We start from the raw sequence: 27101 nt of genomic DNA, 5'->3' as shown, positions 1-27101 counted from the left end.
TTCTTAAAATTGAAAATAGTTGAAGAACGTGTGTCATGAGATACGAGTGACCCGACTTACGGGTTTTTCAAGATACGAGCCGTCATATAAGGACATAAGAGTGCTATATGGTGGCAGTGGCAGATAGAATTAGTAAATACTCTTTTAAAAAAAAGATGCTTCCAGCTCTTTATTACTGTTTATTAGTCAGTTTAAGTTTACTGTTAAGCAAAATATCAAAGAGAATTACATGTATATTTAAAACCACATACCTTAGCCTTTTGTTCGCTAGCTTAAGACTAATGCTAATAAGGCAATGGTGAGCATTGTTTTGTTATAGCTGTGGTATAAACCTTTAGGTAACGCCTATTGGAACACAACTACTGCAGCAAAACACGTAGAAAGACAATATACTCTAGTCTTTATCCTCTGTGAAGAACTCCCACACCACTTCTAGGCAGGATTTTCGCCACTGCTATATAATTGGCTGCTGCAAAGTGTGAAGTATGAATTGGCAATTAGACTGCCTCCAGGTACCCAAGGCATGCACATGAGATGAGAAAGTGTGGCAAAAATTTTTTTAATTCTGTTGAATTGTGTCACTACTTATCTTGGCCTCCTGGATGGAATTGAAAAACATACTTATTTTATCATAATCTTTTTTTTTTTTTTTTTTAAATCAAAATGTAATTAATTGGGTTTAATTATTTACAAAGCCAATTATTAACTTTTATGGTGTTTTTCCTGAGGCCAAAGGAAAGGCTATTGATTTTTTTTCCAAGGCTCAGGACGCTTGTAGTACATGTCATCAAAAGGGTCTTCAATGAACCCAACATACGTCTTTTTCCACTGTGGGAGGAAGCAGGAGTATCCAGAAAGAACCCACGCAAGGCGTAGCGCATGCAGGCCGTTGCAAATTAATGCAGACGAGACAGTGTTTACTCAGCATGTCATCTGTTATTTACAAAGCAGGAGGATAAACTGATTGCACACCCCCACTCCTGTTGTGCGTCTGTATCATGACAATTTTTATCTGACTTCATATTTGCTTCCTCACAAGGGGGTGCAACATTTGCTATCTTTCTTCACATATTGGAGGTGTTGATCCATATGAAAATGAGTGATGATGTGTCAGGCTGTGAGCATATATGAAACTCCATGCTTATGTACGTCTGCATCAAAGGTCCACATGGGTGCCTCTTGTCTAGATGCATAAAGCTTTGTCTGATTTTGTGCGAGCACCTGCATTGCTTAACCGGATTGTGGATCAGATTGATGGTGAGCGTTACAACGCCAGTCTCGTGGTCCCTCCTCCCTGCTTCGATTGAGGCAGTCAGGCAGTCCTCAATTTCACTTTCATAGCACACCTCACATTGGAAGTCTTCCACAAGCACATTGGACACTGGAAAAGTCAATCAAAAAACAGGTTGGGCAGCTCTTAACACCCGCAGAAAGATGGAGAGCCAAAAACACGAGATGGCTCATTTATAATAAAACAAGACCAGTTATAGAGAGTGTTGCCCTCTACCAAGCCTTACACATTCTTCAACTGCAAATGAATGAGTAAACAGCAACAATCTTGGATCTCAATAGACCTTTTTTATAATGTTTTTAAACAATAGGAAACAGGTTACTTCCAGGTGGCAGAACATAATTGACGCAGATCTGAACTAAAAATGATGGCAAAAACTGACAGATATTCTTCAAACGGTTTAGTTTTTTTCAGATTCCTTCAAAAGAAAATGAAAACGTAATCCAGCGGAACTTGTGAGTAAGGAGGATAAATTGAGCAGATGTCGTAAAAAGTTGTGCAGAGAACATCGCAAGTAGCCTCTTCAAATGGACAGACTTGGAACCATCATTGGGTTTGTGGAAGGCATTTTCTCACAGCATAAAATGCTTGGTTGGGTGGTATTTGAGTAATTTGCGATATGCGGAACATCACGTGACCAAACCCGGAAAACACGTTAGCGGACTTCCTGTGTATGCTGCAATAACTGGTTGATCACATGATGAAGTTTGAAGCCAAACTTATTAAAATTCAGTTTTCTTTATGGCTGGTGACTTTGGATCAAAGTTAAATACATGACTATCATGTATATATACAAATATGTCTTAATATACGTAAACATGAACAAAAGCTAAACAACAAATATTGGCACCTTTGGAGGCTCTGTGGTGACATCTTGTGCTAAAAAAAATATATTGTGGATGTTAAAAGTCCCTATGTGTGCTTTGTTCCAGACTCCTGCTATAGGGTTCCACCATTTAACCGTGTTGAAATGAAGTGGTTACACAGGTTTTTCCAAATGCTACCTATTTAGCAAAAACCAAAACCTAAAACCTATTTAGCAAAACAAAATTGTGAGTCTACTATCAAGCACGCTATCCATTTCACTGTCAAAAGTGCATGTCTGTGCCATTAATCCGAGTAAGAGAATTATGTAAAAAGGAGTTTCACCTACAACCCCAATTCCAATGAAGTTGGGATGTTGTGTTAAAAATAAATACAAGCAGAATACAATGATTTGCAAATCATGTTCAACCTATATTTAATTGAATACATTAGAAAGACAAGATATTTAATGTTCAAACTGATAAACTTTATTGTTTTTAGCAAATAATCATTAACTTAGAATTTTAGAGCAGTGCAACACGTTCCAAAAAAGCTGGGACAGGGTCATGTTGCCACTGTTTTACATCACCTTTTCTTTTAACAACATTCAAACGTTTGGGAACTGAGGACACTAATTGTTGAAGCTTTGTAGGTGGAATTCTTTCCCATCCTTGCTTGATGTACAGCTTCAGCTGTTCAACAGTCCGGGGTCTCCGTTTTCGTATTTTACGCTTCATAATGCGCCACACATTTTCAATGGGAGACAGGTCTGGACTGCAGGCAGGCCAGTCTCGTACCCGCACTCTTTTACAACGAAGACATGCTGTTGTAACACGTGCAGAATGTGGTTTGGCGTCGTCTTGCTGAAATAAGCAGTGCGTCCATGAAAAAGATGTTGCTTGGATGGCAGCATATGTTTCTCCAAAACCTGTATGTACCTTTCAGCATTAATGGTGCCTTCACAGAGTTGTATGTTACCCATGCCATTGGCACTAACAGAGCCCCATACCATCACAGATGCTGGCTTTTGAACTTTGCGTCCCTAACAGTCCGGATGGTTCTTTTCCTCTTTGGACCATAGGACACGACGTCCACAATTTCCAAAAATCATTTGAAATGTGTGCTCGTCGGACCACAGAACACTTTTCCACTGTGCATCAGTCCATCTTAGATGAGCTTGGGCCCAGATAAGCCGGCGGCGTTTCTGGGTGTTGTTGATAAATGGCTTTTGCTTTGCTTAGTAGAGTTTCAAGTTGCACTTCCGGATGTAGCGCTGAACTGTATTTACTGACATTGGTTTTCTGAAGTGTTCCTGAGCCCATGTGGTAATATCGTTTACACATTGATGTCGGTTTTTGATGCAGTGCCGTCTGAGGGATTGAAGGTCACGGGCATTCAATGTTGGTTTTCAGCCTTGCCGCTTACATGCAGTGATTTCTCCAGATTCTCTGAACCTTTTGATGATATTATGAACCGCAGATGATGAAATCCCTCAATTCATTGCAATTGTACGTTGAGGAAAATTGTCCTTAAACTGTTCGACTATGTTCTCATGTACTTGTTCACAAAGAGGTGAACCTCGCCCCATCTTTGCTTGTGAATGACTGAGCAATTCAAGGAAGCTCCTTTTATACTCAAACATGGTACCTACCTGTTCCCAATTAGCCTGGTCACCTGTGTGATGTTCCAAACATGTGTTTGATGAGCATTCCTCAACTTCTCAGTGTTTTTTGCCACCTGTACCAGGTTTTTTGGAACGTGTTGCAGCCATAAAATTCTAAATTTATGATTATATGCTAAAAACAATAAAGTTGATCAGTTTGAACATTAAATATCTTGTATTTGTAGTGTATTCTATTAAATATAGGTTGAACATGATTTGCAAATCATTGTATTCTGTTTTTATTTATGTTTAACACAACGTCCCAACTTCATTGGAATTGGAATTGTAGAACCAGAATCATCTGGATACAAGGAAACAAATTGTTAGATCCATCCATCCATTTTCTGAGTCGCTTATCCTCACAAGGGTCGCGGGAGTGCTGGAGACTATCCCAGCTATCATCGGGCAGGAGGGGGGGTACACCCTGAACTGGTTGCCAGCCAATCGCAGGGCACATAGAAACAACAACCATTCACACTCACATTCACACCTAGAGGCAATTTAGAGTCTTCAATTAACCTACCATGCATGTTTTTGGGATGTGGGAGAAAACCAGAGTGCCCGGAGAAAACCCACACAGGGCACGGGGAGAACATGGAAACTCCACACAGGCGGGGCCGGGAATTGAACCCCAGCCCTCAGAACTGTGAGGCAGATGCGCTAAACAGATCCTACACAAATTACAACCTGATCAACAACTGTTGCAACTTCTTAAACACCTAACCTACAATTCCGTTGTAACACGCTGGCAATTTTTTTCTCTTGAGGTTGTTATCACATTTCTGTCGGGCCAATTATATATTACTCGTGCACTCACTGTAGTAGTCTCGCCACGCTGCACTATTTGCATATCTGTTGTTGACCAATACTGGCCACTCATGCCAGAGTAGCATCTGCTCCATTTGCACACTGACTGAGGAGTATCTGCAACATGTGCACAATCAACATTGTCCCAGATTATCGCACTACTCGCTTGAAGTCTCGGCACCCTTTGCACAATGGTCATTGCACCAGACTATTGCAATATTAGTCATTCGAAATGCTCTAAGTGCTAGAAGATTCTGCATCTTTTTGCACAATTGTCAAAAAAAAAAAATAATGCACCGGCATTACCAGATAACTAGCAACCCTTTATTGCTCAGTGACTGTTTTTTTTTTTGTCAACGTCTTTATGTCTCAAAAGTGTTCTCTGTCAATTGACTGTCTGTTGTGGTACTAGAGCGGCTCCAATTACCGGAGACAAATTCCTTGTGTGTTTTTTGGACATACAAATAAAGATTATTCTGATTCTGATTGAAACAAGTTACAGTAAATGGGATTCTCCATGTTTTGAAAAAATTGCTCCCCAATCTTACTCTAGATCAGACTCTAGATGAAACTATCCAGCTTTGGACCCTGTACACACAACACTAATTTAATTCAACGCAATTTTATGTGAACATCATTGAAAGAATATGTACATGTAAAAAAGGCAGGTTATTATATCAAAATTTTAAGACTGAAAGTTGGACAGGAATACACAAACAAGTAATGCCACTGGACATCTCGTGTAATCATGTCACTTTTTCATATTTGCTTCCTCTTCTGAGGACTAATTGGCAAAAAAATAACAACCCTATGAAGCATTCATCGGGGGCTTTAAGAAGAGAGATGATCTGATGGGATATTTTACATTGAATTTTAATCTTCATCACTAACCAATAAGAATTTAGTTTGGCCTGTTTGACCTTGTGCTGACCTTGAACATTGACCTTTGTGTGTTGCAGACAGAAAACCGCATTGAAGAAATTACATAATTTGCAAGACAACTTAAATCTAAAATTGACCTCCTTTGTGGAAGTCAAACGCTCACGTAATTTGTGCCAATGTTGACGCTCCACAATTACAAAAAGAAAAGATGCATGCGAGTCACACCTTCATTTCCAGTTTGAGCTCCTGGCACATATCCAGTGAGCTGGACATCAAACTTCTTCTCCAGCTGGCAGCCCGCTTCACACTGGACAACGCAGAGTGGTGAGTTGTCAACAGGCGCGCTCACGGGAATCCCACAGAGAGGGTAGATCCAACAGATGGTTGTCAGCTTCTTCCTTCCCCTGTTCAATCAGGAATGTAGAGCATACTTAACACTTCATTATTAGTCATTAGTTGCAAGTGAAAATAATATGAGGAGTTCAAGCGCAAAAGCCGACCATTGCCATATTGACAAAAATAGAGACACACACCTACTAGCAGACTGCCTATAACTGCATCGTTCAATGTTGTATTTCCTAACCTAACATTCTACGAGGAAACCTTCGCCGATGTTGGTCGAAAACATGGCTTGACAGGACCTTGATGATAGCAGCAACCAAGATAGCTGACTCTGTGCAATTAATATGATTTGAAGGCCTAGGATTAAGAGTTAATTTAACGTTAAGGGTGAGAGCAAGAGACTGGAGTTCTAATACAATCACCTGTTATTAATTTTTGTTTACAAAGCATTATACATACTATTTCGGTAAAACTGTTTACCGTAATTTCTCATGTATAATGCGCACCCATGTATAATGCACACCCCCAAAGTTGATTTCTGGAAAACCCTTTAACCTATGTATAATTTAAAATCAGTGCTCATTTATAGTGAGCCTGTGAGACAACATATTTTGTTCTGCTTTCTTATTAAATAAAATTGAAAAAAAATAAATGAGATAATGCTGCACGCTTCAAATGACAAAGGTCAATAATATTTTCCCGTCTATACACAAATGCTGAAGACAGAGTTTTGCAAAGTCTTCAGCCAAGTTTTCTAGATGTTCAGTTTTTAAGGACCTTTGTGTGTGGACAAAAGGTCATAAACATTGAATGCTTTAAAATGGTCTCCTTACGGTAGTGTAGTTGAACTCCTTGTGACGTGAACTCCAAGAACTACATGTTCAGCTCACTGGGGAAATGACTACGTCCAATATATTGCATTTCTTAGTTCAAGCATGTACTGGTTAAAAAAAAAATCTGCAAGAGAATGGAGTTATGAAAGCATTGATGTGGGAATTTTTGCCCTGACATTGTCTCGTTGTCACTTGCAATAACAACTTGGATAATTTTACTATTTGTGTTTAAAATTGCAAACAATGCAGAGTTCTGTATGGATGCAAGCTTGAATGAAAATACAACACACCGTTTTCCGCTTGTAATGGCGTTGAGGGGCTTCATAGAGATCAATAGCCAGGACTGTTGGGGGTCCATAGACTTGGGCGCAAACACCACCGGCACATCCAAACTGCCCCCCTCACTTATTTGTATACCTGTGGCAGAAATTCAGATCAGACAGTTTTTCCACTTCCAATATTAACCATGGTAACCAAGCCAAATTATCTGCTCTACTTCTGATGCAGAATGTATAGAAAATGGATATAGTTTGTTTGTTTCAAGTAAAATCCTGGTCTGTACTTTCCCTGTAGAAGTTTGATCTTTTGAAAGGACAGTCTAAAGCAAGGTCTTAGGAAACAAGCAGCTGTTCTTATTATAAACTGAACAAGGAGATGTTTTTAGTGATGCAGTGTTCCACTATTGACACTGTACTTTGGAGATGAGAGAGCCTTCTTTACGCCATTGGAAATTTTCCAGTGTGCAGAATAGTCTGCAGCAATCAACAAAGGATGCTGAACCAGCGATTAAATGACAGGACTGAGTCTCCGGTGGAGAACAGAATAAAACTGAACGACGACTCATATCTTGAAAAGGTCGGGTCACTCGTATCTCAAGGCACCCCGTTTGAAAAGTAAGAATTTTATTCATTCTCAGTGAATGAAGAAAACATTTTCAGAATTAGAAATTTCTAACCCAAAATTTCGCTTTGACTGTCTTTTGTTGCTGTTCACGCATGATATATTTTGGGTGCAAATTGGCAAATCATATTTGCAATCCATGGCAATTGTTGCATAGCACGCCATAGTAAAAAATTATCCTGAAATGAAACTCAAGGTTTTCTAACAAATTTGTTGGAAGGTACGCATTCATGTTGAGCACTATGTAGGATCTTTTAGGATTGCATTTCTCAATGAAATTCTGACCGACAGTAGCCATTCACTCAGCAACTGACAAATGTTTGGGTTCTTTAAGTGCTCTTGATTTGAAATGAAACGTATCAGTTCCTTTGTACTGTACTGTGGAATGAGTAAACCCACCGTCTGCTTGGCTCAGCAATAGCGAGAACACATCCTTGTCAGGAGTCCCTGGGAGGCAGTCAGGAGCAGCACTTGGATCCTTATCTATTACACATACACAAACCAAGAAGCGATGATTGTGTTTGGGTTTATATTTCTGTGGCTCAGGGGGCTGCATGTGACAGGACAATGAACGCCATGTGACCTGTAAGTGTGATCCCGAGTGTGGCTGGGCGTTCGGTGGGGTTTGTGAAGCGAATGGTGACAGACTCGCTGGAACCGACTGTGCAGGAGATGCTCAAAGGTTCCTCCCGTCTGGGCATGAGACCATTGCCAAACAACAACACACACCATTGCGGCAGCTGCAGTGAAAACAGACACAGCAAGCGAGGGAAAGGTGGAATGGCTCCTCTGTCATGAAGATGATACATCAAAAAGAGCACCGGCTTAAACTAACCTTTGTAAAGGCAAAATATTTAAAATAGGGAGCAATTCATCAGTTGTTAGCAAGTGCGTTATCTGTTATGTGTAAAAATACCTGAGGACACGTAAAAGTCATTTTGGCTCCGTGGTTACACTCTCCAATAGATGATGGGGTGAAGAGGACCCCGAGTTGGGTGGCAGAGTGGGGCTCTACAGTAAGCTGAAATACGCACACATCCAGGCACGCACGCACACACACACACAAGACATGACAAATCATGTGGGAAAACAAAACAATAAGTAGAGCGCACTGACCTAAATCATTCACAGACATGACCTCTGATCACTACTACCTCAGCCATATTCTTGAGGATAAGCTCAAATTTGTTAGCAGTAAGGTACTAAAAATCAATTTAGACTGATGTAACCTTGAACACATTGGGTTGAATATTATTTGTATTTATGATATTCACAAATTCTTACAAATTCTTTGGCTGCATTTACGGAGTAACGTTCACGTAAAAAGAGAAATTTTTTTTTTTTGTACAGATGACAACATAAAAATGATCTTTATATTACAACCCCAATTCCAATGAAGTTGGGACGTTGTGTTAAACATAAACATAAATAAAATGCAATACAATGATTCATTGTATTCAGTTTTTATTTATGTTTAACACAACATCCCAACTTCCTTGGAATTGGGGTTGTACTTTGAGAGAAAGAGAGAGAATAATAATAATAACAGGCAGCATGGTGTACGAGTGGTTAGCATGTCTGGCTCACATTCAAGAGGTTTCGGGTCCCTGAACATTTTGTTTGAAAGAAATGGCACTGCTATCAAGCATTCTTAAACCATTGGTAGAAAAACAATGTGAACGCGAAACTCTCTCTTTGCTTAATTATCCTAAGGGAAGTAAATTCTATTTACAGTAGTCCCTTGTTTATCCTGGAGGGTTATGCTCCTGAAGCCCACAAGATAAATGAAAATCTGCGAAGTAGCAACCATGCATTTATTTTGTACTGTAGTTTAAAGCCTTAGCTAGAATACCAACACAAAATATGTACGTGAGGTGCAGGTATTATTTTTGTCCAATTGGGGTCAGCCTCCTCACATTATACACTGTACTATCTGTGACTTTGAATGTGTTTTGTTTTTAAAGGCAGGGCCTGGTTTGCTAAGATGTTAAGAGATGTTGGAGTCAGTCAATGTTGGCCGTGTTGGCTCAGGATAGAACTGGCTGTGGAGTGGCTAACCATATTACCACCATAGTTTGTTTGTCCTTTTACCATTTGCCCAACAAAGTGATTGAAAGTGCACCGGCGGCTGTTTATCATTAACCATCTGTGAAGGGATTACAATTCGCTCTAACTAGTGGTGGTCCGGGCGGCACGGTGGCCGACTGGTTAGAGCGTCAGCCTCACAGTTCTGAGGTGCGGGGTTCAATCCCCGTCCCCGCCTGTGTGGAGTTTGCATGTTCTCCCCGTGCCTGCGTGGGTTTTCTCCGGGTACTCCGGTTTCCTCCCACATCCCAAAAACATGCATGAATTGGGGACTCTAAATTGCCCGTAGGCATGACTGTGAGTGCGAATGGTTGTTTGTTCCTATGTGCCCTGCGATTGGCTGGCAACCAGTTCAGGGTGTACCCCGCCTCCTGCCCGATGACAGCTGGGATAGGCTCCAGCACGCCCGCGACCCTAGTGAGGAGAAGCGGCTCAGAAAATGGATGGATAGTGGTGGTCCGCTCTATTAAATTAGCTAATAATGTTTACTTTTTAATAGAATACAATTTACGTGCAGTTGCGTAAGCCAGTTCTGCTTTGCAGTAGACATATTTTTAAGAGTGAAATGATCCAAATATTTGTCTTTTACACGCACTTTACTCCTGGCTCGCCCTAAATGCTACGTGTGTCTGTTAGTCATTCAAAAATGATCAGCGATTGTATGATTTAAAAATCTGCGATAGTGAAATCGGAAAAAGTGAACCACGATATGGTGAGGGACAACCGTATATACTACCTGTTCACAACAGAAGCTATCTCAAGGTTCAGAACCATACTCCTCATGCATTATATGTACTGTATACAGTATGTGTATAAAAGAAAATCAACTGAAACCTAATGAGTAAGCACTTGGTGACAGAGGCAAGCGAAAAACTCCCTGCAAAGAAGAAACCTCAAACAGAACCCAGGCTCTGCAGAATGACCATCTGCCTGGGCCAGTTGGGTTGTGTTTGAGAGACAAGAGTGGAGGGACAGAGGGTAGATAGTGTGACAAAATAGGATAGTGGGGTTGAGGAATGACACAACAGAAACAAAAAACTAACAGTGCTTTCTGAGCCGAGTTCCAGCGTGTAGTTCCTGGGGTTACTGTTGAACACGGTCACCTCCACCGTATCTGCTGTTGGGTTGACCACTGTAATGGATTGCCGCGTCCATCTGAGACAAAAAAAAACAAAAAAAACCTTGATAAAACTGCCAGAAAATACAATTCCCTGAAAAATTTCATGCAAAATCTTGAGCGTTGAATTTAAAAAAAGAAAATAATTGAGGGCTGAAATATTGCGGCACTGGTTAGACTGGTTAGAGCGTCAGCCTCACAGTTCTGAGGTGCGGGGTTCAATCCCCGTCCCCGCCTGTGTGGAGTTTGCATGTTCTCCCCGTGCCTGCGTGGGTTTTCTCCGGGCACTCCGGTTTCCTCCCACATCCCAAAAACATGCATTAATTGGAGACTCTAAATTGCCCGTAGGCATGACTGTGAGTGCGAATGGTTGTTAGTTTCTATGTGCCCTGCGATTGGCTGGCAACCAGTTCAGGGTGTACCCCGCCTCCTGCCCGATGACAGCTGGGATAGGCTCCAGCACGTCCGCGACCCTAGTGAGGAGAAGCGGCTCAGAAAATGGATGGATGGATGGATGGCTGAAATATTAATTAATACATCGTAGTTAATTATAGCAAGGCCCACTTGAGTAGCATAGGGATTTCAAAGCAATCTGGAATCTTGATGGAAAGTATAATCTTTAGGTAAATCACTTACCGTAACTGTAACGACAGCATTTTCGTGAAAAAAAAAAAGTGTGACTAAAAATTATCATTTGAAGTGGGAATAAAAAAACTCACCTATCTTGAATGAGCTGAACATTTTGTCCTTTTATTGAATTTGAATGCTTGGATGATGGCAAGGTGAAAATAAACCATTTTTTTAGCACAATACCTTGCAGGACCCTCAGCATTTACCAAATAAGGTGATTATTTCTAAATAATATTTAATAACTCCAATGTGATTGTGAGTGTTTGTGGTGCTACCTACTTGCCCAATGGACAGCAAGCCTGCGGTAGCGTGACAACAGCAGAGGGAACGGCGTAAAGCTCCAACTGGTACCAAAACTCTCCGATTTGTTCAGACTGGAACACCACGCTGGAACAGAACAAACACAAACCTTATGATTGACATGTTCTAGAAAAAAATTAAGACACCAAAAAAAAAAAAAAGGAATTAATAAAAAACTGGACCTTTTGGGGTATTTTGACAATTTTTCATTTCCTGCAAATAAATGCTCTAAATGACAATACAGTGATGCCTTGACCACGCTTCTAACTCAAAACATTTGAACCACAAATCATCTTTCCCCATGGAAATGCCAGTAATCCATTCCACCCCCCCAAAAGAAAATGTGTCATATACACTCAATAATATTACATTTTATATAGCACTCTGTAATACTGCATTTTATAAAGACTTTCAGTCACAATATAATTAAATAGAATATTATGAATTAAACAGTTTTTGCCAATTTTTTGCCAACCTGAGGCCAGTATAATACAGACACAGACAAAAACGAAGAAGTGTTTCACAACTGACTCAGTAAGCTGCTTTAATTTTGTCATTTTTCACAAAAGATAAACAAAATATGCCTATGAGTATTGTTATACTGTATGTGTAAATGTGTTGCTACACTGTTTGTGTTCAAATATCCATTGCTTAAAGGGTTATAACAATGCAACACCAATGCTCTTTGTTATCTTATCTTTGGTGTTTTGTATTATTTGTTAGCATTAAGCTATCCATCCATTTTCTGAGCCGCTTATCCTCACTAGGCTCGCGGGAGTGCTGGAGCCTATCCCAGCTATCAACGGGCAGGAGGCGGGGTACACCCTGAACTGGTTGCCAGCCAATCGCAGGGCACATTTAAACAAACAACCATTCACACCAACGGGCAATTTAGAGTCTTCAATCAACCTACCACGCGTGTTTTTGGGATGTGGGAGGAAACCGGAGTGCCCGGAGAAAACCCACGCAGGCACGGGGAGAACATGCAAACTCCACACAGGTTGGGCCGGGGATTGAACCCTGGTCCTCAGAACTGTGAGGCAGACGCTCTAACCAGTCATCCTCCGTGCCGCCAAAGTTTACAGCACCTGGTATTCCGAGGCGGTCTCCCATCCAAGTACTAAACAGGCCCGCCCCTGCTTAGCTTCCGAGATCGGGCGTTGTCAGGGTAGTATGGCCGTAAGCCAGCATTAAGCTAATCAGACTTAATTAAGGCAAAGTTATGTGGTTGTTTTAAATGCACCGTGTAATTTTGGTTGTTTTAAGCTTGGTTCAGTGAACTTCAATGGGGAGTGGTAATGAAGCCTCTTTTTCTTTTTAATTCTACTATCTGCCAAACTGCTGCTTGTTGTGAAGTGACTTAAGTTCATTGCCACCGTAAAGCACTCGTATCTCAAAATCTTGCTCGCAATTCAAAGCAAAAAAAAAAAAAAAAAAGCGCCAAATGATGACTCGTATCTTGAAAAACCCGTAAGCCGAGTCATTTGTATCTCAAGGCACCACTGTATTTGTATTGTTAATTTGGGAATTACGTCGTCAGTAGTTGATAGAATCAAACAAACTTTTCTACTTTAATCAAACACATACATATAATAGCAAAATCAGAGAAACTGATCATTTTGCAGTCATCTCTTAATTTTTTACAGAGCTGTATGTTAAAGATCAAGAGCACAGATATGAAAGAGCAAAGGGGAAACTTCTAACCTGCCTCTGCTCTTCCCCATTTTTGCCGGAGAAAACGTAACTTTGTAGGTAAGTGTTTCCTGCGGGGGGATTAAAATCCAGTCCGCTCCACACAAGTCATTTCCTTCAAGGTCCACATTGAGTATGAGGAGTTCTCCTCCTGGGTTTCTGACCGGGATCTCTATGGCGACTGAGCTCTGGAGAGCGGGAACATTGGAATAACAAAACCTGATTTGGAATTTTTCTTCATACTCAAGAGTCGGACTGGAAAGTTAGGCACTTAGTTTGTTGAGCTTACTTGAACTATGCACTGCACATCGAAGGTATTCACAGGTGTTCCTGGTTCACAAAGTATTTCCAGAGTGTAGAACACCTCATAGCGTCCAACTATATTTCCTGAAAGGTTTAATGTTTAAGATCATCAAACAAATGTAAATATCAGAAATTAAATCCTGTTTTTAAATGGTTCATTTATTAAGGAAACAAATTTAAATGTTCACTATTCTTAGAATGAAAATTAAAAGTGAATTGTTTGTAAAAAGGATGTACTTGCATTATTATGCTCTAATATCATTATATTAGTGGCATAAATAAAAAACGATACTATCATTTACCCTGATAGTTTCGGGGAAAATATATATCGTCCTAAAAAAATTTGCTCTCGTAATAGGCCTTAACACATACAGTATAATATATTGAGGGAGAGCAAGAGCAATGGATAACACAAAAATAGTGTACAAACAGTATAAAAGAGAACAACTGCAATAAAAATCTACACTACAGCGGTACCGCGAAGCAAGAACCGCGATATAGCGAAGAATGACTGTATCTGTATTCCATGATGATAAGTTGTTTCCGGATTGGGTCTCATTGTTTCCACGACGTGCATTCCGGGACTCACATAGTCTCAAGTGTAAAATGAAATACACATGTTTAAAATGACTCATTTTATCAAATAACTTGTTTTGGACAATAAGACAATGTAAAATTAAGTCTCATTTAAACACACGTTACACATACTATAGTTAGCAGAGTAGTGTGTAATATTTGATTTCCATTTTAGAAATAATGCAAATTGTGCCACAAGTCTGTTTAGTGCATTTATCTGTTTGGTAACTTCAATAGTTTATTTGTTCTGTGTTTTCATTTTAGAGTAAAATGAGAACAATTGGTGTGTTCTAAAACCTTTGACCGGTAGTGTACTGTTTGTGGGGTATTAGGTGGAGAATTTTTGGATGCCAGGAGCTTGTCATTTTTAGGCTTGCACAAGACAAAAACTATTGTTTCTGCATTATAAGACCTTCAGATCTCAATCAAGATCGGAATTGTGATTTACTTTACATCTTTTGATGTGTTGTCATCCGCGGAAGTTGAAAAAAGTAACAAGCTTATTCTGAAAAATAAAGGAACAGAAACTACTGATACCTGTTTTCAAATGAAGGATTAAAAGGTAAAAAGTTGGCAGAAAAATAATTACTCAAGTAAAATACAGATACCTGAAAAATCATCTAAAGTATAGTAAGGACGTATTTGCATTGTTGTACTTCGTTACTTGCCACCAGTGAGGAAGTGCACATATAATTATGCTAAAAGGGGAAAAAAAAAGAATGTAAAAAAGTTTACCTTTGTCAGCATCTCTCTCATCTGTGTGATCAATCTCAACGAATGATAAACAACCTGTGAGAAACATTTTACATTCATTGCACCTTTGTCTTAACTGCTTTCAATTAAATTCTATTCAAATGTAGCAACAAAGGTAAAAGTCACCTGATAGCCCTCCTTGTTTCCGTGGCAACACAGCCAACGTGTACAGGGCGCTTTGACCAGGTTTAACCTTTGTGGATGAATTGCCACTGATAATCGATAGGTCTGTCACCACCTATGTGCAGATCATAAATAAATGTAACTCCCCTACTTCATAGTCTGCAGATTCTAATTGGGTGTGGATTCAACTGAGGGCCTTAAAACCAACCTGAAGTGTGAGTGTGTTCTGACTGTAATTGGGAACACTCAGTTGTCTATGAGTGGTCTCGCCCACGGGACAGCGTAGCACTATGTGCTCCACAGGCAGGGGGCGCTCGCCCACTCCTCGGATGGTAAAGACATGATCCACCCCGTTGTAGTTGTTATGCAAGCACAGCTTCCCCTGTACCAGTAGAGGTCATAAGGGTCAAGTCCAATTGCTTTTACCCATATTGTCAATTCGGAGAAAATGCACCTTTAAAATGGGATCTGCTTTGCTTCAAATGAAACGACACTTCATTAGGTACAACAAAGGTTGGGGGAAAACACTGCCCTGGACTGCCTGTTCCCTGACCTTTATTGGGCTAGGGCCCATGTTTTAGCTATTATTCTGTTGTATGAATGGCAACAGGTGAATACACAGGTTGCATGTACTTTCTGCCATGTAGTGGAAGAACATTCATTGTTCTGCCTGTCCACTACATGTTGCCATCATGCCGAGACGAACAAAGTTACATTATTTGTAGTAAATAAATCACAATTTTCAGACCAATTATATGAAATTGTATAATTTCCCATGGCATTGCTCAAAATCAGTGCCTTAGAATGGTTGCCACTCACTCACAGGGCATATATAGAGACTGATCCAAATGGGAATTGCACATTCCCCCCCACACACACACACACACATCCCCCGACAAACATATTTCACTGGCGTTGACAATTGGTTTTCGTTGATGCCCTCGGCAGCAGCACACAACACACGCATGCTACTGAAATGGTGTCAAGTATATACAGGGTATTTAAAAATGATGTATAGAGAATGGGAGGTAAAAGTAAAAAATAAAAAACTAACCAAGACAACGCATTGTGCAGATGGATGAAAAGTGAGAGGGTAACAAGCTCTTGTCCCAGCCGGTACAATCAAAACATTTGGGCCATAGAAGCCTTCACCACACAATTCAGCCTTCAAGGTCCAGTCTTGGTGGGTCTCATTATGCTGCAAGAAATGGGAAACGATGATACCCAATTACAAAGAAATTGCCAAGAAATGCGGGCTTAGTAAATAAATTACATATTAATTAAGAAAAATTATTCGTGTTTTATTAACAACAGCAACTCACCAAAGGTATATCTTGTGTGACTGAATGCTGAGCAGGGGAACTAAAGTCCAAGTGAACAGATCCTCCCTGTAGTAACAAATGTTATAAAACATGATTAAAGCACTGTATAGTAATCCCCGTATATTTGCAGTTCACTATTCACAAATTCCCCAATTGTGGTTTTTTTTCCCCATGCGACCTATCGGCACATATTCATTGTGCTCTTTCTGTAACACCATAAGATGCCCAAAAGCCCTGTCTAAATAGGAGTTGGTGTCAAGGAAGTATGTTGAAGTGGTACATCTCAACTGACGAAAAGCTTTGTATGTCGGGGAGGAGCTAAGTTTAGCTTGGGTTGTTAGTGGAAAGTTTGGAGAGGCTTTGACACGTGCATGTAAACGCAAAATTCTGGTGCACTTTTGTAAAATCTAATTATCTGGAAAGCATTTATTTTTTAAAGGTGACGTACGATAAGTTTGAAATTATGTTAAACAATTTGGATAGTGTATTTATGGTTTAAACCAGAGGTGTCAAACATACGGCCCGCGGGCCAGAACCGGCCCGTCAGGGGTTCCAATCCGGCCCGTGGGGATGGAGAACACATTCCCTGCTACTTTTCAATAAAAGTAAATTTTGTTGCTCATTTTGTCCACTGGAGGGTGCACTGACAACACTTAAATGACTGATGCACTTGTGAAGGCCAAATGAAGTTTCAGGAGCACACTAATATAAATTGGTGTGCCATGTTCATACTACAATTCTGTGAAAATAAATACCTCCTGTAGAAACGTTGTAAGACATTGAATATTACAAAATTACAGTCAAAAGCGTCACTTCAAAAGAGGTTGGTTTCTTGCAAACCCTTTGGGTTTTTTTTCCATGCACTGCCACAACTTAAATTTTTATGTATACATTTACAAAGGATGCATAACTGATGGCCAATGGTGCACACTCACTGATTCATAATACTGTTGTAATCATTTTGGGTTAAAAATTTCAGACTGCTCATATGATTTGCAACAAAATTTGCAACAAGATAATAATGAATAAATGTAAATATTTTCCGAAAAGTACCTGTAATTATTTGCGCCAAAACAATGGTGAATTTTTTTAACAGTTGTTATTTATGGATTTTTAAGCCACAAATATTGCGGTCCGGCCTGCTTGAGATCTAATTGGAGTGAATGTGTCCCGCAAACTAAAATGTGTTTGACAACCCTGGTTTATACTATTAATATAAGCAATTATAAAAAATGTTGGCGGGGCGTCAATTACTGGCATTTTTATTTTTTTTTGCTATCCGTGGCAGGGCTTGTCATTACTATAGTAGTTCAACATTAAAGTATCAGTTGATCATTTTAAATTTGAAATTTAAAAACTGATTAATGTTGGTGCCTCAGCAGCTATGAACCTCACCACCTCAATGGTCTTGACAGATTTGCAAAAGCTCCCGATTAAGTCATTATTTACCGGTGAAGTAACCAGGGCTTCCATCACGTAGACTCTGGTATCAAAGCAGGACTTCAAAACGATCTGACTTGAGAACTGTCCCACGGAGTCCGCCTTGAACCGCAAGGGGATTTCCACACAATCACAATCTATATAGACATAATTACATACATAAGTCTTAAATAAGACAGCGTGCTTTCACATCATGTACAGTATGTGCAATGTGTGTACCTGCAGGATTCTTCCATATGTTGGTCTCTTTCTTTATAGGCATTGTAACAGTGCTGGGCACAGTAAAGTATCGAGGCAATGAAACCTCCACGCTGTACACTACCCCTTTTTTGTAGTCAACACCTCTCATTTGACTCTATCAGAGGGGAAGACATGAGGTCAATAAGCTGAAAGAGTTTCATTATCGCCACTAAATATGGAACCACAAGAGGCAAGGTGTTAATTTGATCACTGTTTCTTAGTTAGCAGGATTAAACAAAAAGTCAGCAACCGATTTGCATGAAACCATGTGGCGAGGTGGCACATGTGCAGAGGAAAAACTCTTAAAAATGGTGGGCCATGAAAACGTGGCCAGCATAATTTCTCTTTAGAGTGAAACTGTTCCCCTCCACCTCAAAATGCAAACAGTAGTCCTGTCAATCATCTTACATCATCCTCAAAAAAGTAGCATGCTACAGTAAGTAAAAAAGTTATTATACAAAGTGCTCCCTTATTTTTTTGATAGAGGAAATAGTTTCCCCTCCAAATCAAAACTTGTACGATCCCGTCAAATTACATCATCTTCTGTTAACCCCAAATCAATCAATCAATCAATCAAATCAGTTGTTCTTTATGTCTATAGTACATTTCACACATTAAAATGTAGCACAAAGTGCTTTACACAATAAAAGCAAGGAAAGCAAACAGACCCAATGCCGACGCACGCATACACACTCTGGCAACTCCTTCTTTCACACATAACACAGAAAGGAAGACAACTGAAGTGCTATCAGCAATATTCCTTCTGAACTGCTCCATTTGATGTATGTGGCTACACTATACAGTCAGGTATTAGGACATTGACACAATTCTCATCTTTCTAAATAGCACCACAATGGATTTTAAATGAAACAAACAAGATGTGCTTTAACTGCAGCCATCAACAGTACATGCCCACGGCACTACCATCAACATGCTTCACTGATGAGGTGGTATGTTTTGGATCATCAGCAGTACTTTTCCTTCTCCATACTCTTCCCATCACTTTGGTTCAAATGGATCTTTGTCTCATCTGTCCATAGGATGTTATTGATGTTGATGTAAAGGCCTGTTTTTCAGACTCACCAATTGTTTACATCTTGTGGTGAACCTTGTGGTGTATTCACTCTGGTGAAGTCTTGATTGTTGTCTTTGACACACATACACCTGGAGAGTGGTCTTGATCTGGCCAACTGCTGTGCATGTTTTTTTCTTCACCAGGGAAATAATTCTTCAGTCATCCACAACAGTTGTTTTGTGTGGTCTTCTAGGTCTTTTTGTGTTGCTGAGCTCACTGGTGCTTTTTCCCTTTTTAAGAATATTTATTGATTTGGCCAAACCGAATGTTTTTGCTATCTCTCTGATGGGTCCTTTTGATTTTTGAGCCTGATGACAGCTTGCTTCACTGATAGTGGCAGCTCTTTGGATCTCATATTGAGAGCTGACAGCAACGGATTCCAAATGCAAATAGTGCACTTGAAATGAACTCTAGACATGTTCTCTGCTCCTTGTAAATGGGATAATGAGGGAATTACACACACCTGGACATGGAACAGCTGAGCAACCAATAGACCCATTAAATTTGGTCCCTTAAAAAGTGAGAGGTACATACGGAAACTTCCTACACTGTTCACCTGATTTTGATGTCGATACTCTCAAATGAAAGCTGAAAGTCTGCAGTTCAAGCACATTTTGTTTCGTTTAGAGCCAAAAAGATTAGAATTGTGTCAAAGTCCCCATATGCATGGGGCTACTGTATTTATGGACTGTACCTGCTTTTTGGAAAGCATGCATGCTGCCATGCTTGCCCTCACGCTACTGCTATGCAAAGTGTAAGTCAGCATCCGTCTCTGAAGTTCAATGGCGGTCATTCTGTGCTGAGCCCACATGGCCAGGGCGTTTTCCCAGGACGAATTGATCAGGGGCAGACGGATCAGCTCCTCACACGTTTGTCCGACTGTGCAGCGTAGGCGCAGCGCTGACACACAACCACCTGAGCCCACTGGTGAGGGAAACACACTGATGTGATTATCTTACTATGAGAATGAGTGGAGCTCTACTTCACTGGAAACTACCACAAAAATGAACATACTGTATTGCTTTTGATACAACTCATGTATGGAGTAGGTGTCCCTGATATTGTAGCTAGGATCTGATCTAGTAAGATCCCCAATAGCAGGCACTAAATTGCATGGTCACGCACTCTAACAGATTGTGCACCCTGTTGGCAACACGTGTAAAAGTGATGGAATTAGAAGTGTTAGTGGAATATAAACAAACATTACTGAGTTAGACAAATGTAATACAGTATATTGCGAAGCAACCACATAGAAATCATGTTTTGTTTATGTCCCCCCGAGGGCATGTGAATTAGATGCATCTGCCCACCCCGTGTAACATTCTGTTTAAAACTGGCAAGAAGCCAGCACCAATTGTCATCGTGCGGTGATTCTTGTCATAGGTGATATGGCGTGACTCGTTCTTGTGACTGGCTCCAGGTCAACCCTTAGATCATTCACAAGCTCAAAAATTTTATTGCTCAATAGACAATTATCATTTTTACACAAGCAGAAATGTTCTCCCTGCAACTTCACATTTTGCCCTCGCTACTATGGCACTGTGTTGTGTGCTAGTTTGCACCTGTCTTCCAGACACAGTATCTAAAGATGCAAAATCGGCTATCGCAATACGTCTCAGGTATGATAAATCACATTGTGCCCGCTAAATTCATCTATTTGCATATACGAGGTGTGTCACAAAAGTTCCAGGAGTAGGTCATGGTGTATTACAATCCCAAACTACAAACTATAAGTTTTCTCTTTCAATGTTGGCCAGACAATCATCCAGCACGTCTGCAAAGAGATCCTGTGCCATTTGCAATGTTCAGTGCATGAGAGGTGTGGTAGGACAACTCATAGCTGCGTCACCACGGGTCTTCTCATTTCTGGCCGAGAAGAACATCCCCATGCTGGAGAAACCGCTCTACTCAACTGATCTAGCCCTGTGTGATTTTTCTTTCCCCTTTCCCAAGCTCATGAGGGTCATCAAGAAGACCAGTTATGTGACACCAGTCACAGAACCTTTCTGACAGACCTTGAACTCCTCCAAAATGAACTGCATTGACAAAGCAATTTTGCGCATTTGGCAGATGCAATTCTGGGTGCACCAGGTTAGAACAGCTTCCACACCTGCTTGCGTGGCCGATCAACTTTGCACCCGTTTTTGTATGCACAAACCTTTAGTACATCAGGCTCTAAGTGTTAGAGCAGGCATTAGCTGTCTGTAGGTCTCTTACCAGAGTTACCAGGGATGAAGAATATGTTAGAACTGTGCCAAACTCTGAGAGGGGAAGGTAGAGGCAGGTCTGCGGTTGCTTTCACCATGTAGACCATATCACCGACCTGGAGAAACACATCCGCTTGTTGTAAAGACATTTTCCTGGCTGCACGATTGTACCGGGTATGTATTTTCTGTGAGGCTATCAATAACTCATTCAATAGAAATGCTTGCTCAGAGATTACCACAATGCATACCAGTTAGAATATTTTTGTTCCATAAAGGAAATATTAACACAACAGTCAGATTTCACTAATAAAATCAACACTTTCCATACATATTACTTTATAGAAATTGTTTTGCTTTGTTCTTATACAGTGAAAACTCTACACTATGAAGGAAATTACTAAGCAAGCACTTCACTGGTATCTTTTGCAGTGTGGGATGGAGATGGATTGCATGAGAATGATTTTATCGCCAAAGGCATGGTTCTTTTTTTTTTATGTATACCATATTAGGAAACAAGTCAGTTAGAAACGCCACACACTGTATTTTGGGAGGTCATTTTGACACCTTCAAGCACCCTAAATGGGCCAACCATTTGACTTTTCAGCCATTTCAGCCCAGAATATCACTCCACTACCTTCTTGCTGACCGCAAGTGCAGCCGTGTTGGGATATGGTGGCCATCCGCCAACCATTCAGAACTCCATTTGAAACATTCAAAGTAACACGGTATTAATCGGTGAATTAAACTTTTGTATTTATTTATTTGTATAGAGACATACACAAAAACATAGACAACTGAAAACAGGCATCCCATGCCAGTATCATAGTGTTTGTAGCGCATAATAATGTGTAACACCTGTCCCTGAATGGCTTTTACAAGTATGAAAAGCTAAAACAAGTTTATTAAAAGGGGAAAAAGAAAAAATGGATACAGTAAAGGTGTGTATATATATATATATATATATATATATATATATATATATATATATATATAAAACAGTGATAATATTACAGAAAATAAAACAAGAGAGCAGCTCTGTTCTTGAACTAACCAGGATTTTTTACTGGTAGCTCTCAAAAATAGTGAAGTTTGTGGTAGATTTCAGATCTTCAGGCAGAGAATTCCAGAATTTCACCCCTTTCAGAGAAGGCTGTCTCAGCAAATGATGTTTTGCTAAACAAAATGACAGTTTCCGTTTGATGTTGCTCTCGTCAGTGGATCTGCTGCAGCCCCAGTCTCTTTATATATGCACTGAAAGGTGGGTGGTTAGCCCATTTAAGCATCGTGGAACTTACTAGAATTACTCAAACTTAAATCTACTATATTTTAAAAAACTAACTTTTTCTATTATTTGCGATGTGAACGTGAACTATGAATTAAAATCTTCCATACATTCCTGAATTCCAGACATTTTTTTGCCGAGAGGCCTGAAATCAAATCATTCGCATTCCTCAAGCTTATCTACGTCACGAGGAAAGATCTCCACCAACCTCTACGCTCCCGAGCGAGTGCTGTCAACATAACAAACACGCGTGCTCTCACAAGTGGGTCTTTTTACACAGAAGCAACCAATCAGAGGAAAGAGAGCGGTCTTAGCCAAATATGGACAAAGCGTATACAAAACTGGGACAAACAGAAGTAGCTGTCAGAGGAGTCTTTTCTGGACACTCGTGTGACAAAACCAAGGTGTTTTTTTTATGTGAAATTGACACTTTATATACTGGGTCAATGTCTCCACTCTATGGAGGTCTAAATGGCCAAAATATGGGACCTTTAAGATATTGTATTTGTTAAGACATGGCAATGATAATGACAGTGACACTTTTTGTGAAGTAGTCTTATTCTTCATGCACGTTTGCCCTCCTTTGACCCCAGACGTCTTGAATCGCATAACATTGAGGATGATCAGTTTTTAGACAGACAGCGCACAAGTGCAAACAACACTGACCTGGGGACAAATGAGCAACACAGCACAATACTTGACTCCTGGACAGAAGGGAAGGAAGTGAAGGTTGAGTATGTCGGACTGGCCGGGCTTCAGGCTAACACTGCTCACTGTGCTGATGAACTCGCCGCCATCACAGTCTGCAAGAGACACACAAACACGCATCACATTTAAGGACTCACACACACATTTGTGCACCTCTTTGCTATGTGTCGGCAAACTACGAGCCAACCCCTTTCCTGCCATCTCTTCATGACAGCTCCTCTCTGAAGTCGTCTTTTCTTTCCTGAAACAAAGTGTAAATTAAGTGGGTTTCACTTGTAGAGAAGAAAGAACCACAGATCATTCATATATTTAGATCACACTGGGAGGGGGGAAAAAAAATAAAAAAAAGAACTCATCTGTATTCAGTCTGATAATGTACAATTCTACAGCTTTGCAAAATACAACCAAATTAATAAATATGTTGTTGAACCAATACCACTGACAGTGTCGCTACATTTTAGTATTGGGTCTCTATTGATTGTGTTGCACCTAAATGTTGAGACCAGTGAGTGTTTCTCTTGATTCTCCTAAAGGTTAACAAGATTTGTTGTTAATTTAAACTATCAAGAAACACTAGTCTTATCCCTTGATGCTGAACATTATATCATGCCTTAAATGTGTGTATTAATGTGCTGGTGTTACTTGGCTTTGAAGAACGCCTGTTGAATGAGGCTGTCGATTTCCTTTTCCGATTCCAACGAATTGACTGTCGACTCTACCAACATCACCCTAAATAAGCAAACAGCATCAATTATGTCAACCAACCAAATTGTTTCAGATTGATTAAATACAAACACTTACCTGAAGTTATCTTCCAAATTAAATGTGTTTGTTATTGGAAGTTTAATCACTTTTAGTACATAGCACGGAGTCTTGCACTTGAAACTTTTCTGAGAAGAGAGGTGGATATGTTTGTTTTATTGGCACACTTGTCCCTATATGTAGGTATGAACTTTATGACAACGCAATTTATTGCAAATTAATTTGCGAACCCTCAAACTTATGGCTCACGGACCACCGGGGGTCCAGGGTCCCCAGTTGCAAAATATATAAAGCAGGGGTCACCAACCTTTTTAAAACTGAGAGCTCCTTCTTGGGTAGTTTGATACACACTTCTGAAATAACATTCCATCCATCCATCTATCCATTTTCTGTACCACTTTATCCACACAAGGGTCGCGGGCGTACTGGAGCCTATCCCAGCTATCTTCGGGCGAGAGGCAGGGTACACCCTGAACTGGTCGCCAGCCAATTACACGGCACATATAAACAAACAACCATTCGGAGACACATTCACACTTAAGGGCAATTTAAGAGTCTTCAATCAACCTACCATTTTTGGGATGTGGGAGAAACCAGAGTACCTGGAGAAAATCCACGCAGGCACGGGGAGAACATGCAAACTCCACACAGGCGGGGCCGGGATTTGAACCCCAGTCCTCAGAACAGTGAGGCAGATATGGTAACCAGTCGGTCACCGTGCCGCCGCTGAAATAACAAATCTGCTCAAAATACTTTTGGGTGTATCATCCCCTTATTGCCATTCCATAACTTATCTTCACAACTTCTATGGTTTGGTCGAGCGCACAAAAGTAACCTTTGAAGTACTAGTTTTTTAAATTTATTTATTTAATTTCAGAGTTACACCAATGCAGGTGTGATGTATAAAAGAATAGCAACAAAAAAAACTTAGATGCAGCTCGCTGGTAAATTGTGGTCTTTTCTTTTTTTTAATAACGGCAGCTATTTTTTCAACAGGCCCACGGGCTACTGATGTGGTAGCCCACGTTGGTGACCCCTGATGTAAAGTATCTGCTGCAACCAAAGCCAGACGGCTGGTTTGATCAAATGTAATAAAGCTATCATAGATGGTGGACTCACTGTGGGTGTGATTTGACTAACACAGGTGTTCACTTTGAAAGTCAAAGTGGCACCATGCAGGCCAGAAGCGGAGATTGAGATGAGCAGTAGGACAGCTTCCTTAGGCTGCAGGAATGAGCAGCAGTGCTGGACCGTAAGATCAGTGCTCCCTCTGTGAAGACAACAGAAGCTCTTTTAAAAACGGTCCATCTTTGTCAGTCAAGCTGTCTTTACCCTTATTGCCACCGGACAGAGCCTCATTATGTTGTTACAATACACCAGAGGGATCTGTCCCAGATCTTTGTATAAACACACACACATGCGCAGATGCAGACACACATTCATATAGCATTCACAAAGCATTTTTTGTGGTATGACCTTTGTGCAAGATTTTAGATAATCGGTTTGGACTCTTGAGTTCTTATTTACTTGGGAGGAATGGTGACAGCAGAGCCATTGGGCAGGGAGAACAGACTGGCATCCTGGCCGAGAAGGATTGTCCGGTATTTGACAAGGCAATTGGACGGGTTTTTTAAATGCACCTGAAACACACAAACAAGACACAAACACACACGCACGTGCACACTGTATGATGCAGCAAACAAATATCATCCATCCATCCATTTACCAATACAGTAATATTCCATATATCTTGGCTAGGTTTTGTGTAGAATCCTATCCATGTTCGCGTCTGAAATCTTTTACGTGTGTGTGTATGAGATCCCAATATATTATGTCTCACATGTTATCGTGTGACAGCTGAGAAACGTACACTCACGCGAATGCTTTTTCAATCACATGCAAAAATCAAAATCTTTGGCCTGTTCAAGTGGATGCATTTGTCCCACTCTGAAAATGTATTGGTTTTTAATTTTGCTAGAAAATCAAAGACACAGTTTCAATAGAGAAAGAGTAAAGTCTTATAAGATGTATTTAGTTTTCATAATTTGTCCCATTTACTATGAATACTTATTAATAATTACAGGAAATGGAGAGGAAATGAATGCAGGCCTATGGGGGACACAAGCTCGGATAAATGCAGAGGGTTGCGTCAGGAAGGGCATCCGGCTTAAAGGTTTGCCAAACAAATATAACCGTTCATCCAAAGAATTCCATACATGATTGGTCGTGGCCCGGGTTAACAGCGTCCGCCACTGGCGCTGGTGGAAATTCAGCTACTGTGGGTCCAAGACAAAGGAGAGATGGAAAGATCGAGTGATAAGGCTGAAACTTGAAATTGAGGGCGTTGTGCATAATGTGATTAGTGGCTATGCCCCACAGGTAGGATGTGACCTAGAGGTGAAAGATAAATTCTGGAAGGCGCTAGACGAAGCAGTTCTGAGCATCCCAGACAGGGAGAGAGTCGTGATCTGTGCAGATTGTAATGGACATGTTGGTGAAGGAAATATGGGTGATGAAGAAGTGATGAGTAAGTTTGGCATCCAGGAAAGGAACTTGGACGGACAGATGGTGGTAGCAAAAAGGATGGAAATGGCTGTAGTGAACACTTTTTTCCAGAAGAGGCAGGAACATAGGATGACCTAAAAGAGTGGAGGTAGAACCACGCAGGTGGATTACATCTTGTGCAGACGATGTAATCTGAAGGAGGTTACTGACTGTAAGGTAGTGGTAGGGGAGAGTGTGGCTAGACAGCATAGGATGGTGGTGTGTAAAATGACTCTGATGGTGGGGAGGAAGATTAAGAAGACAAAGGCAGAGCAGAGAACCATGTGGTGGAAGCTCAGAAAGGAAGAGTGTAATGCAGCTTTTTTGAGAAGAGGTGAGACAGGCTCTCGGTGTGCAGGAGGAGCTTCCAGAAAACTAGATCATTCCAGTCAAGGTGATCAGAGAAACAGGCAGGAGAGA

At 40.5% G+C, this 27101-nt stretch overlaps 1 protein-coding gene and 1 pseudogene across 9 annotated transcripts in view; both read right to left on the bottom strand.

The window, feature by feature from the left end:
- LOC133483691 (transmembrane protein 47-like) overlaps positions 1–27101 on the bottom strand; it is a 98961-nt gene that overhangs the window by 25854 nt on the left and 46006 nt on the right. For 4 of the 9 annotated variants that reach the window (XR_009790177.1, XR_009790176.1, XM_061785228.1 and 1 more), the window contains exons 40-63: positions 25665–25777; positions 25257–25407; positions 24177–24265; positions 24018–24104; positions 23334–23616; positions 21396–21501; positions 19873–20102; positions 18083–18218; positions 17873–18000; positions 16424–16489; positions 16156–16299; positions 15310–15483; positions 15105–15216; positions 14961–15014; positions 13636–13733; positions 13359–13534; positions 11634–11741; positions 10651–10762; positions 8439–8543; positions 8106–8262; positions 7922–8005; positions 6913–7039; positions 5673–5851; positions 1222–1381 (exon numbers count right to left, since the gene is read on the bottom strand). Coding sequence is in view for 6 of the 9 variants with exons in the window: in XM_061785228.1 (XP_061641212.1) it covers positions 1222–1381; positions 5673–5851; positions 6913–7039; positions 7922–8005; positions 8106–8262; positions 8439–8543; positions 10651–10762; positions 11634–11741; positions 13359–13534; positions 13636–13733; positions 14961–15014; positions 15105–15216; positions 15310–15483; positions 16156–16299; positions 16424–16489; positions 17873–18000; positions 18083–18218; positions 19873–20102; positions 21396–21501; positions 23334–23616; positions 24018–24104; positions 24177–24265; positions 25257–25407; positions 25665–25777 (3179 nt within the window). In the remaining 3 variants the exon portion in view is untranslated. Of the gene's footprint in view, positions 1–1221; positions 1382–5672; positions 5852–6912; positions 7040–7921; positions 8006–8105; positions 8263–8438; positions 8544–10650; positions 10763–11633; positions 11742–13358; positions 13535–13635; positions 13734–14960; positions 15015–15104; positions 15217–15309; positions 15484–16155; positions 16300–16423; positions 16490–17872; positions 18001–18082; positions 18219–19872; positions 20103–21395; positions 21502–23333; positions 23617–24017; positions 24105–24176; positions 24266–25256; positions 25408–25664; positions 25778–27101 lie in introns of those variants that run through there. The other 5 variants (XM_061785257.1, XM_061785285.1, XM_061785293.1 and 2 more) reach the window with 5 other exon arrangements.
- Positions 12731–12839, bottom strand: LOC133465650 (5S ribosomal RNA; annotated as a pseudogene).

The sequence above is a fragment of the Phyllopteryx taeniolatus genome, chromosome 1, assembly GCF_024500385.1.
Source record: "Phyllopteryx taeniolatus isolate TA_2022b chromosome 1, UOR_Ptae_1.2, whole genome shotgun sequence".
Lineage (NCBI taxonomy): Eukaryota > Metazoa > Chordata > Actinopteri > Syngnathiformes > Syngnathidae > Phyllopteryx > Phyllopteryx taeniolatus.
The sequence above is the reverse complement of the archived record's forward strand: the minus strand, read 5'-3'. Positions and strand labels throughout refer to the sequence as shown.